General features: G+C 40.7%; 1 protein-coding gene across 1 annotated transcript; it reads left to right on the plus strand.

Moving 5' to 3' along the window:
- The first annotated feature begins 8,431 nt into the window (after window positions 1-8,431).
- Window positions 8,432-9,309, plus strand: LOC123078204 (expansin-A31-like). The gene is made up of 2 exons (XM_044500622.1): window positions 8,432-8,558; window positions 8,678-9,309. The coding sequence occupies exons 1-2, from the start codon at window positions 8,432-8,434 to the stop codon at window positions 9,307-9,309; spliced, it is 759 nt and encodes a 252-aa protein (XP_044356557.1).
- The last annotated feature ends 4,856 nt before the right edge of the window (window positions 9,310-14,165 follow it).

Genomic DNA, 14,165 nt, shown 5'->3' on the forward strand with positions numbered 1-14,165 from the left:
CTACCAATCTTGTTTAGTTTTATTCACTTTTATTTTGAAGTTACTAAAATTTCAGAAATTTTTCAGAAAAAGAATTATCTCTAGGAGAATGTACCAAGGTGGTTCTTCGGTGAAGAAAGGTCCCAGGATTGCTATACGTGAGCAAGATGTTGAATTGCCGAGGGACGCAGATGTACGAGCTTGTGAGTGGCCATCCGATGATTTTATGATCGAAGCAGGCTTCAAGGAGGAATTTAACGCATATGTGCGTAATGCCGAGCTGGAGGACTTCTTACAAGATAAGTGTCTGCAGTACTATCAATTGACTGATTCTTTTGTGTGGAGGTTCAAATATAATTGTGCGCGTAATTCCCCTAGTGTCATATTTGATATTTATGATACATCTTATACCATGGACTTAGAGGATTTCACAACTGCTTGCAAACTCCCGTAGTGGGGTAATATTAATGATCCTCATAAATCTGAATTTAGAGACTTCCTTGCTAGTATTACTGTGGGAGAATCCAGGGATATAGCACAAGCTACCATAGGGAGCATTCATTTTCCTGCTATACATTATTTTGCTCTCTTCATTGGTAGATGCATTAACGGTAAAGATGAAGCATGTCATATGTGTGTCCCTGATCTTTGTGTCCTCAAGAGTGTTGTGTTAGGTTATAAAGGTTATAACTTGGGGGGAAATAGTTGCACGTAGGTTGCAGAATAATAGTAGAAAGGGAAATTTATTTGGAGGAATTTATGCAACTCGTGTGGCTAATTATCTTGGTATAGCCCCACAAGAGGGGGATATGATAATACCTCCTGTTTATTTGGATTCTGAAGCTATGGTCAATCATCAATTTCTTAGGAGGAATGAACAATTCCTCCAATATCGACTAATCTATGACAGACGCAACGTCACCCATGTTACTCTTCCTGCTCCCTACCTTTTTGATTATATGGCAAAAGGAAGATATGTTGTCACCAGGGAAGAAGCCACTGGACACAAGAGGAGAGCGGAGGCAGCTCGCCAACACGCTGCAGCTCAGGAGATGGTTGCCGTTGCATCTCAGTACGACCCCGGTTTCACTTATGGATATCAGCCAGGCGGTCCTTGGTACTAGACCAACTTAGGCCAAAAGCCTAAGCTTGGGGGAGTACGTATTTCTCACCGACTTTACATTCATGTTCACACACTAGTCGTCGGTGCTCATACTCTTTCATTGTATTACCCATGCTAGTTTAAATTTCTTTTTCTAGTTTTCTTCTTGTGTGTTTGATAAACCTTAAGAAAAACCAACAAAATTAGTTAGTTTAATCTCCATGCTTGTAGTAGAATTAAAATGAAAACCCAAACAGATTTCTAGTTCTTCTTTTTTACTTGTTGGGAGATTTCCCGTGTAAATAGTTTTATTTTATTTTCTTTCCTTTGGGGGTCGAGAAGACCATATTGAAAATGCTTAGTGGCTCTCATATGCATTATTGTTTATTTAACTTAGAGCCCATATTACTTGTCTTCTCTCTTGAGTTGAATGCTTGCAGATTCCAGCTTAGTCCAATGCACGTGCACTCTTATTTTTATACACATCGTTCGGTCGTGCAAGTGAAAGGCAATAATGACGATATATGATGGACTTATTGGGATGAGAAAAGCTGGTATGAACTCCACCTCTCCTGTTTTTGTAAATATGATGAGTTCATCATTTCTGAGTCAGCTTATTATGAGGTAAACATATTTGCAATGACATTTAGAGATTATAGTTGTTTGTGCCATGCTTGATTAGCTATGAGTTATAATGGTTTACCTTGCATGCCAACATGCTATTAGAATGATTATGATGTGGTATGATGGGATGGTATCCTCCTTTGAATGAATTGAGTGACTCGACTTGGCACATGTTCACGCATGTAGTTGAATCAAATCAACATAGCCTTCATGATATTTATCTTCATGGTCGATTATATCCTACTCATGCTTGTACTCGGTGTGAATTAATTTTAATGCATGTTTATGACTGTTGTCGCTCTCTCAGTTGGTCGCTTCCCAGTCTTTTGCTAGCCTTCACCTGTACTAAGCGGGAATACTGCTTGTGCATCCAAACTCCTTAAACCCCAAAGTTGTTCCATATGAGTCCACTATACCTTCCTATATGCGGTATTTACCTGCCGTTCCAAGTAAATTTGTATGTGCCAAACTCCAAACCTTCAAATGAAATTCTGTTTTGTATGCTCGAGCAGCTCATGTTACAACTAGAGCTGCCTATATCTTCCATGCTAGGTGGGTTATTCTCAAGAGGAGTGGACTCCGCTCCTCATTCACGATAAAGGGGCGGTAACCGGGATGCCTAGTCCCATGATCCAAAAAGATCAAAGCAAATCAAAATAATTAAACAAAACTCCCCCAGGGCTGTTGTTAGTTGGAGGCGCTCGTTGTTTCGAACAAGCCATGGATTGATGCTTGTTGGTGGTTGGGGCAGTATAAACCTTTACCATTCTGTTTGGGAGCTGCCTATAATGCATGTAGTATGGAAGATACAGCCATCTCATAGTTGTTGCGTTGACAGCGAAAGTATGTCGCTCAAAATGTTATTCAATCTCTATTTTAAAATCGAGCTCTGGCACCTCTACAAATCCCTGCTTCCCTCTGTGAAGGGCCTATCTATTTACTTTTATGTTGAGTCATCACCCTTCTTATTAAAAACCACCCGCTGGAGAGCACACTGTCATTTGCATTCATTATTGTTGGTTTATATTGGGTATGACTTGACTAGATCTCTTTTACCATGAATTACAATATTTAGTCAGTCCTTGATCTTTAAAGGTGCTCTGCATTTATGTTTTGCGGTCTTAGGAAGGGCTAGCGAGATACCATTTTGTTATATCATGTTATGATTGTTTTGAGAAAGTGTTGTCATCCGAGTTTTATTATTATGGCTCGCTAGCTGATTATGCTATTGATATGAGTAATTGTGAGACCTAAGTGTTATTGTGAGTATGGTTAGTTCATAATATTTGCTGAAACTTGAATGTTGGCTTTTCATGTTTACAACAACAAGAGCAAACAGAGTTTGTAAAAGTTTTTGTTTATCACGTTCAGTTTATCAACTAAATTGCTTGAGGACAAGCAAAGGTTTAAGCTTGGGGGAGTTGATACGTCTCCAATGTATCTACTTTTCCAAACACTTTTGTCCTTGTTTTGGACTCTAACTTGCATGATTTGAATGAAACTAACCCGGACTGACGCTGTTTTCAGCAGAACTGCTATGATGTTGTTTTATGTGTAGAAAAGAAAAGTTCTCGGAATGTCCTGAAAATCCACGGAGGCACTTTTTGGAATTAATAAGAATTTTTGGGCGAAAGAAATACACCAGGGGGGCCACACCCTGTCCACGATACAGGGGGGCGCCCCCCCCTATAGGGCGCGCCCCCCTATCTCATGGGCCCCCTGGACCTCCACCGACCTCAACTCCAACTCCATATATTCACGTTCGGGGAGAAAAAAATCACAGAGAAAGTTTCATCGCGTTTTACGACATGGAGCCGCCGCCAAGCCCTAATCTCTCTCGGGAGGGCTGATCTGGAGTCCGTTCGGGGCTCCGGAGAGGGGGATTCGTCGCCGTCGTCATCATCAACCATCCTCCATCACCAATTTCATGATGCTCACCGCCGTGCGTGAGTAATTCCATCGTAGGCTTGCTGGACGGTGATGGGTTGGATGAGATTTACCATGTAATCAAGTTAGTTTTGTTAGGGTTTGATCCCTAGTATCCACTATGTTCTGAGATTGATGTTGCTATGACTTTGCTATGCTTAATGCTTGTCACTAGGGCCCGAGTGCCATGATTTCAGATCTGAACCTATTATGTTTTCATGAATATATGTGTGTTCTTGATCCTATCTTGCAAGTCTATAGTCACCTATTATGTGTTATGATCCGACAACCCCGAAGTGACAATAATCGGGATACTTCTCGGTGATGACCGTAGTTTGAGGAGTTCATGTATTCACTATGTGCTAATGCTTTGTTCCGGTTCTCTATTAAAAGGAGGCCTTAATATCCCTTAGTTTCCAAGGACCCCGCTGCCACGGGAGGGTAGGACAAAAGATGTCATGCAAATTCTTTTCCATAAGCACGTATGACTATTTACGGAATACATGCCTACATTACATTAATGAACTGGAGCTAGTTCTGTGTCACCCTATGTTATAGCTATTACATGAGGAATCGCATCCGGCATAATTATCCATCACTGATCCATTGCCTACGAGCTTTTCACATATTGTTCTTCGCTTATTTACTTTTCCGTTGCTACTGTTACAACTACTACAAAACCCCAAAAACAATTATCTTTACTTTTGCCACCGTTACCTTTACTATCATACTACTTTGCTACTAAATACTTTGCTGCAGATACTAAGTAATCCAGGTGTGGTTGAATTGACAACTCAACTGCTAATACTCAAGAATATTCTTTGGCTCCCCTTGTGTCGAATCAATAAATTTGGGTTGAATACTTTACCCTCGAAAGCTGTTGCGATCCCCTACACTTGTGGGTTATCACCTGGCAACCCCTCCTCTGCTCCACTTTGGGCCCATGTGGCCCATTAAACCCCCGGGGGGTTCCGGTAACCCCCCGGTACTCCGATATACATCTGATAACCCCCGGAACCATTCCGGTGTCCGAATATAGTCGTCCAATATATCAATCTTCATGTCTCGACCATTTCGAGACTCCTCGTCATGTCCTCGATCACATCCGAGAATCTAAACCATCTTCGGTACATCAAAACATGTAAACTCATAATATAATCGTCATTGAACTTTAAGCGTGCGGACCCTATGGGTTCGAGAACTATGTAGACATGACCGAGACACGTCTCCGGTCAATAACCAATAGCGGAACCTGGATGCTCATATTGGATCGCACATATTCTACAAAGATCTTTATCGGTCAAACCGCATAACAACATGCGTTGTTCCCTTTGTCATCGGTATGTTACTTGCCCGAGATTCGATCGTCTGTATCTCAATACCTAGTTCAATCTCGTTACTGGCAAGTCTCTTTACTCATTATGTAATGCATCATCCCGCAACTACCACATTAGCTACATTGCTTGCAAGGCTTATAGTGATGTGCATTACCGAGAGGGCCCAGAGATACCTCTCCGATAATCGGAGTGACAAATCGTAATCTCGAAATACGCCAACTCAACATGTACCTTCAGAGACGCCTGTAGAGCTCCTTTATAATCACCCTGTTACGTTGTGACGTTTGGTAGCACACAAAGTGTTCCTCCGGTAAACGGGAGTTGCATAATCTCATAGTCATAGGAACATGTATAAGTCATGAAGAAAGCAATAGCAACATACTAAACGATCAAGTGCTAAGCTAACGGAATGGGTCAAGTCAATCACATCATTCTCCTGATGATGTGATCCCGCTAATCAAATGACAACTCATGTCTATGGTTAGGAAACTTAACCATCTTTGATTAACGAGCTAGTCAAGTAGAGGCATACTAGTGACACTATGTTTGTCTATGTATTCACACATGTATTATGTTTCCGGTTAATACAATTCTAGCATGAATAATAAAGATTTATCATGAAATAAGGAAATAAATAATAACTTTATTATTGCCTCTAGGGCATATTTCCTTCAGGTACAACTTGTTTTTGTGGGTTCCCCAACTGCAGAGTACCTAGTGGCACAACCCCTAGCTCCACCGTTGTACCGCTGAGTCAGACTCAGCAGGAACAACCTGGTAAGTACTACCTAGTACCGCATCGAGTACAACACGGTGTTACCCGTGAGCGGTACAAGAGCAGGTACTAGGACCGGTGTAACCACCAGACCAGCGCCTCGGTGGTGGCTAAGTCTAGAGCGGTAGAACTGCTCCAAGACCACCGGTTGTACCGGGGTGCAAGTGCCATCCGGGATAACCGGTCCACCGCCGCCAGCTACCGCACCACCAATAGAATGGAACCACCCGATTCCAGTAGTTGGCCCAGTACAACCGCTGTGCGTAGCATTCAGGTGGTGGCTAAGTACCCAATGGTACAACTGCTAGTGAGACAGCGGTACTACCACTTCACCACAGCTTGGAGACTGGAGTACTACTACCAGAGGGAATCACCCCTCTGGTGGTGGTTGCACCAGAAGTACTGGCCAAGTTGGTATAACCGCTACTACAGTCGGTACAACCGCGAGTGAGTAAAAAGCTGCACTTTGTTAGAAGTGAGTGCTCTCACTCTCAAACAGAAGGAATTATGGGGTGCAATATGAGTGTGTACGTGCTTTGATTCACACAGTACCTTCCGATGCGTACTCCTTAATAGTATGGATTTCTTATGACCAAAGAAATAAAAGTGTCGGAAAATCTGTCTTCGATTTTTTCGTCCGGAGGGGTTGCCTAACCGTCTTGTGCCACATGAAGTAAACCTGTGTAGCTTAGACACACGGTTAGTCCGTAAATTGCATTGTCATCAACACAAAAATACTTAAGGCGGGAAATGCCCTTACACATAGTCATATGACTTGGGTTAAGCGTTGATCCGGTTCGAGAATCCGTATCATGGTTTGGAAGAGATGACGAGATACCAACGAGGTGACAAGTATCCACCTTGAACTCGAAAACGTATAACATGAGACAAAAGAAATGTTGCATATTGCACATTGTCAGGATTCATTAGTAGGAGTATGCGTGCACTATGGAGTTGGCACGTTCTACTAGGAACCGCTAATAGCAATCGACTTGGGACATGTCCCTGATCTAGGCACACATCCGCGGTAGTATAGTCGGACCAAGGTGGCAATCTTGCTCGCGATTGCCGTCCTCGATGCACATGGAGCCACGCCGATGGACAACACAAACAACCAACCCCATCATCCATGAAGAACAACGGGGACAACAACTTCTAGGCTCCTCTACAATGCCGCAGTAATCATCATCGAGACGGGATTAAAATCAAAGGACTTTTATTCGAGATGACACCACCATCACTAGAGCTCGACATCGCCGCGAGACAAAAACCTACTGCACAAAAGACGAAAGACAATAATCCCCTCTCCTCGGCCCCGCAACGCTAGAATTTGTGGTGGCTAGGGTTTCTTTATGGAGGGCTAACTATTAACAAACAAAACTTATCTTTTGACAATGTTAACAACACTCCCCGGCGGTTTAGCCGCTCTCAGTTTAACACAAATTCATTAATTACAACACATTCATGTAATATGTTACCACAGAATCCACGTACACCACATAACGACTTGAAAGAAAATCTGATACCTTGGGACATAAATTCACTGAGATCAAATTCCAAGCCCCTTCGTTTAATACAAAGACCTCCTGCAGTGGGGGTGTCATAGCTAATATCATTCGTGCCAACAATACAATTTTGATGCGATGACATATTAGTTTTTTGTTCTTCTTCCAGATAGTCTTTTGTTATATGAACCTTATTCTTCTTCTTCTTATACATAAAACACTCTTGTACATAAACCTTATTCTTCTTCTTATACGAAAAGGCAGTGCTCCTGCCGGTTCCTCAAAAAAATTAGTTTTTTATTTTACTTCCAGATAGCAAGGTCAAGAATTAAGATCGTCGGCATTAATTTTGAACTCCATAAAGAACTGTACAAGTCATACTATTAAGAGTTGACATTAATTTCCAAAACCCGTCGAAATTCCAGAGACATACTGTAGCATCTTCTGCTCTAAATAATAATAGTAATAATTAAGCAATAGTTCCTTCGTTTCTAACTTGCAGACCAACATGGAGTTACAACTGGCACGTTAGCATGGGCCGGCGTCTTCTGAATATGATGATCTATCCGGCCACTCCTCCGGCCGGCTAACGAATTGTCTATCAACTATTAAGGGCAATCTTGAATAAAGTTCAACTAATCAACACACATTTTATAACAGAGTGATACTCTATATCCTTACAAAAACACATCGAGAACATTACAGGATTAATCAGTTGGCAATTGTTTCTGAGGATTCGGCTGCCCAACCTTCCAAGTCATACACAACATGCAGTGGACAGATTAATGTGTGAACCGGTGTGGAAACTGAGAGCTGATTCCAGTTCGTGGCCTTGAGAATCTTTCTAATCGATTAATCATGCATATCACAAGGTCAGATAGAATGGAAGGATATAACTATAACTTAACCTAATTAACAATGGCCTGATCCGTCAGTGGTGCGCGATTAATCCCACACGCCAAAGTCAATGATCCCAGAGAGCATAACAATTAGCTAGCTAACTTTTGTGGGAGTTCTCTGTGGCCATTAATAAACTTCCTCCCATCAAATTAGCTTTCACCTCGTCCTCTATTTAAGCGCACTGGCTTTGAGCAACACCATCGTCGTCACCTCACCGTTAGCTCGAACCACAAGTTTTTGTCCTTGTCTCGTGCTCGATCGATCACGGGCAACGTACATTGCCATGGACATGGCTAAGCCCTCGCTGGTTTTCGGCACCGTCCTCGCGGCGTGCCTTGCGCTCGCCGCGGCCGACTGGTCTCCGGCGCACGCCACGTTCTACGGCGGGAACGACGCCTCCGGCACAATGGGTAAGCCACCTAGCTAGCATTTCCCAGTCGTCACATGTTAGCTAAGGTATGCTCATGTGAGGCTGCCAATGAGCGCTCGCCCAACTGACAGTCCTCTTCTCTAATCAATTAATCATCAGGTGGCGCTTGCGGGTACAGCAACCTGTATGACCAGGGGTACGGCGTCGACAACGCGGCACTCAGCACGGCGCTGTTCAACGACGGCGCGTCGTGCGGGCAGTGCTACCTCATCATCTGCGACACCAGCAAGACGCGGTGGTGCAAGCCCGGCACCGCCGTCACCGTCTCGGCCACCAACCTCTGCCCGCCCAACTGGGCCCTCCCCAGCGACAACGGCGGCTGGTGCAACACGCCGCGGCAGCACTTTGACATGTCGCAGCCAGCCTGGGAGAAGATCGCCATCTACCGCGCCGGCATTGTGCCCGTGCTCTACCAGCGTGTCAAGTGCTGGCGCCAGGGCGGGGTCAGGTTCACCATCGCCGGCTTCAATTACTTCGAGCTCGTGCTCATCACCAACGTCGCCGGCAGCGGCTCGGTGGCCATGGCGTCCATCAAGGGCTCCAACACGGGGTGGATCCAGATGTCCAGGAACTGGGGTGCCAACTGGCAGTGCCTCTCCGGGCTTGCCGGCCAGGCGCTGAGCTTCGCCGTCACGACCACCGGCGGGCAGTATCTGCTCTTCGAAAACGTCGTGCCGGCTTGGTGGAAGTTCGGCCAGACGTTCACCACGTACAAGCAGTTCGACTATTGAGACATCATCATAAGTCCACCACACACGGTGCCACAATGGGTGCTTCGTGCGTGCTCGCAATTTTCACGAAGCTGCATGGATACCAGACTTTAGTGGCCAAGATGGATATCTCCTAGCTAGGCGATGCTCCGACTGCAGGAGGTGCGCACGACGATGCGTAACTTCGCTTCCTCGTCTGTGTTTCTTCTTGTTGCTTAATTTAGTTATTTTCTACTGTAATTCACTCCGGCCGTCTATGTATGTATAAACCTTCAATTTAGCTAGATTTCAGTCAGCTGAATTTTTGTCTTGTGGTCAATCGATTTTCTGGCCCTTGGATTGTGCTTTAAGATTTGTGTAGTTTTTCTTTTTTCTGTCATGTTTTGCTGGTGGTATTGGGCTGTTTGGATTTGATTGACATCTATTTTGGGTCAGTCGATTTCGTTCTTGGGCTGAATTTCGTGCGTGCATGCTGTTTTTCCATGTGTTTGCTTTTGTTTTTTGCATGTGCAGATTTTTTTTTTCAGTTGAGTTTTTTTTCTTTACGTGTATTTTCGGATGTTGAGTGCGTGAAAATGTATACATGCAAGTACTACATGTACAAATTACATTACAGCACAGAAACTTCACTCTTATATATTTATTCTACATATTATAAAAAGTGCATTTTATGCTAATTTTGTGATTTTTTTTATTTTTTATTTTCTTTATTCTTTAAGGGTAATACCAATGCTAATTGTTTTGTGCTATTTTTTGCTAATTAAATACATTTTTCTATTATTGTGCGTATGTATGCATGAAAGAACTATATAATATGTGTGTAAATTATACTAGACTGCTAAAGTTGCATTGTATTCGCTGCATATTATAAAAAGTGCAACTTCACTGCAAAGTTGTGTGCAAGTTTTTCTTTATTTTCTTTCTTCTTAAGAGTAATAACAATGTCGCTAATTTATTCCCTCTTAGAAAACTTTTTTTTTACCATGTTTAGTTTTTAATTCATTTCCTGTTCTCAAGGACAATACCAATGCCACTTATTCATTCCTTGTTTAAAAACATTGTTTTTATGTAAAATTCAGTATTATATGTTTATTCTTAGATAACTAAAAAACTGCAATTTCTGTGTAAATTGTGTGCAAATTGCATCATTATTATTTTTGAATTCCTTTTTTGTTAAAGGGTGGTACCAATACCACTATACTTCATTTCTTCTTAGAAAAAATTACTTTTATTTTTCTGTTTTTAAGTAAGTGTACACGCAAGTATGATACACCATGTGTGTGTATTATAGTAGAGAGCAAAAATTGCACCGTATATGCTTATTTTTGGCATATTGCATAAGTGCAATTTCAAGGCATACTTGTGCGCAAGTTATTTTTTATATTTCTTTCTTCTTAAGGGGTTTCATTTTCCCCTATTCAGTATTTCGTTTTGTTTTTTATATTTTCTTTCTTCTTAAAGGGATTCATTCTTACATAGAAAACTTTATTGTTTTGCTTTAGTTTTAGTTTTTGTATTTTTGTTCTTAAAGGGTTTCATTCTTCCATAGAGAACTACGTTATTTTGTTTTTTTATTTTCTTTCTTCTTAATTCTTCCCTAGAAAACATCATTATTTCGTTTTTTTTATTTTCTTTCTTCTTAAAGGGATTCAATCTTCCCAAGAAAATTTCATTATTTTGAGTTTGATTTATTTTCTTTCTTCTTAAATGGTTTTATTCTTCCCTAGAAAAGTTTATTATTTTGTTTTCATTTTAATTTTAATTTTATTTCATTTTCTTTCTTTAATAGTAATATATTTATTTTTTGCATATTATAACAAAGCGCAATTTTTACATAAATTGCGTGCAAATATTGCCATTACTTGTTTTCTATTGCCTTTCTTCTTAAAGGGTACTGTCAATCTTCTCAAAAGAAATGAATTAGTGGAGTTGACAAGTTCCAGTAACATATGTTTATTCTTGCATATTATAAAAACATAATTTCTTAGAAAAATTTCTTTTGGCAAAAATTTCACTATTGTATGTTTATTCTCGCATATTACGAAAAGTGCAATTTATGTGTAAATTATGTGCAATTGTTTTCATTTTCTTTCTTCTGGAAGGGTAACAACAAAGCCACTAATTCACTCTTCCTTAGAAAAACTTCATTATTTTGATTTCGTTTTACTTTTCATTTTATTTTCTTTATTCTTTAAGGGTCATACAGAGCCATTAATCTATTTCTTCTGATGAAATTTCCTTTTCACGGAAATTGCACCAATATACACTTATTCTTATATATTATAAAACACGCAATTTTTGTATAAATTTTGTGCAAAAAATTTCATTACTTTTTCTTTTATTTTTTCTCCTTAAATGGTAATACCAATGTCACTAATTCATTCTTCCTTAGAAAAGTTTATTATTTTATTTTATTTTCTTTATTATTATTTCTATAAGGAAAATACCAAAGCCAGTAATTCGTTTTCTATTAGAAAACGTATTTTTTTAGAAATTACACTATTATGTGCTTATTCTTGCAAATTTTAAGAAATGCAATTTCTTTGTAAATTGTGTGCAAATTTTGGTTTAATTTTAGTTCTATTTTATTTTCTTTCAATTATTATATGTGCTTTCTTGCATGTTATAAGAAAGTACAATTTATGTGTAAATTGTATGAAGTTTTTCCCTATTTGTTTTAATTTGCGTCAGTCAACGAACCCAAATCTAATTTTCTATCGAGTAACATGCACGGGTTGTTACTAGATTGAAATGCATTAATTTAGCTACCATTGAGGAAGTGCAGGTGCGTACAGATACTTAAAGTGATGTACGATACTTTTTGCAGCTATTCATGTACGGTACTTGAAATGCATCCATGCATGTGTTTGAAGGCTCCGTCCTCGATCCAAAAGAAAAAAAAATGAGGAAGAGGAAGGTAGCTAGCTAGCAGTGTTGGTTTATCTCAAAAAAAAAAAATAGCAGTATTGATGCAGATACATATGTACGTAGGTTGTGTACGTGCACTGCTCAACGCTGCACGTACAAATTCCTCGGAAGCGAACTAATATCGCGTGTGACAGTGGCCGGCCTGCTCGCCTTGATTTTTTCACGTGTGCGATCGAGTTAAACCTTGATGCACAGATGTACTCCCTCCGTTCCGAATTACTTGTCTTGGATTTGTCTAGATACGGATGTATCTAGACTCATTTTAGTGCTAGATACCTTCGCATCTAGACAAATCTAAGACAAGTAATTCAGAACGGAGGGAGTAGTTTCGTTGCTGAAATAGCTTTGGGTCAGTCGACTGACCCACATTAAATTTTCAATCGACTGACCCGTAGTCAGTCCCATAAACCTTTTCTAGGATTGATGAAAATTTGTCATTTTACAATGCTCCAAGCAAAAGAAGGAGAATAGCACACAATGCATGCAGGTTGTAGACTTTTCTCAAAATTGAAACATTCTTTGAATATTTTAGAAAGTTCTACGCATTTTTTTCGAAAAGGGGATCCCGGCCTCTGGATCAGAACGATGCATACGGACAAAATTATTAATAAGCAAAAGGTTCAACACAAGTCTTCAAGTCTCGAACAAAGAAAAAAAAGGCTCACAAAGAGCTAAATGGTATAGTAAAAGAAAAGCCACAACCGGCCGGCATAAAAAGATAGGAACACTAACTGCCTATCCTATTACATGACCGCCATTCAAACTGGTTGAAAATAGTCCGTCCTACCATCTCCCATCGGGTAGATCCCGTAACCATACGCTCATTGGCCTCCGTCGGAGTGAGTAGCGACCACATACGGATCAACGCAGTGGCTCGGAAAATAACCTACAAAAAGTGAATATTTGTTACTCTGTTAAAGACCAAATCATTTCTGCAGTTCCGGACTGCCCATAATAAAGCACATACTCCTATACGGATGTGTCTCGCTGTTTCGGAATCTATCTCGTCTAGCCATGTCACAAATAACGTGTTGATAGTATTCGAAGGAGTAATATTAAATGCTATGTGCACCGTTCGCCACACATTTTTGCCAAAGGGCAGTCAAGAAAGAGGTGTTTGATGGATTCATCATGGTAGCAAAAACTACATCTTGCAGATCATGTCCAGTTGCGTTTTGTCAAATTATCCTTGGTCAAAATGACTTGTTTATGCACAAATCGCATAAACACTTTAATTTTCAAGGGTACTTTGACTTTCCAAACATGGTTCGAACGAGGAATAGCGCTAGAGTTGATAACATCCAAATACATGGATTTAACTGAAAACTCTTCATTCTTAGTTAGTTTCCAGTACAACTGATCGGACTGTTGAGAAAGCTGAACATTCATCAATCTTCTCACAAGATGGAGCCAGGCTTCCCAACGGTTTCCCGCTAGCGTCCTCCTAAATTGAATATTAAGAGGAGTGGACTGTAGTACTGTTGCAACGTAAGCGTCTCTTCGCTGAACAATACTATAAAGAGAGGGATATTGGAGTGCGAGGGGCGTCTCCCCTAGCCATGTATCCTCCCAGAATCTCGTACTGGTATCGTTTCCAACTATAAGCTTTGTCATGTTGAAAAAGAGTGATTTAATTCTCATCAGTCCTTTCCAAAAAAAACGTGAATCAGTCGGCCTCACTGTCACCTGGGACAAGGTTTTAGAGTGAAGGTACTTGTTACGCAAATCTGAGCCCATGTGGTCTCCGTCTCTATAGATAGCTTATATAGCCACTTGCTGAGAAGACATCTATTCTTTACCTCAAGATTTTCAATACCTAAACCCCCTTGATCTTTTGGCCTACAAATGATATCCCATTTGGTGAGTCTGTGTTTCTGTTTTTGTTCATCATTCTGCCAGAAAAAACATGATCGATAGAAGTCAAGCCTTTTCCAAACTCCAACTGGTAC

The sequence above is a fragment of the Triticum aestivum genome, chromosome 1B (genome assembly GCF_018294505.1).
Source record: "Triticum aestivum cultivar Chinese Spring chromosome 1B, IWGSC CS RefSeq v2.1, whole genome shotgun sequence".
In the NCBI taxonomy this organism is placed as follows: Eukaryota; Viridiplantae; Streptophyta; class Magnoliopsida; order Poales; family Poaceae; genus Triticum; species Triticum aestivum.

Coding starts and splice junctions, on each gene's coding strand:
- LOC123078204 (XM_044500622.1), top strand. CDS start 8,432: ATGGACATGGCTAAGCCCTCGCTGGTTTTCGGCACCGTCCTCGCGGCG. Junction 8,559..8,677: donor CGACGCCTCCGGCACAATGG/GTAAGCCACCTA, acceptor ATTAATCATCAG/GTGGCGCTTGCGGGTACAGC.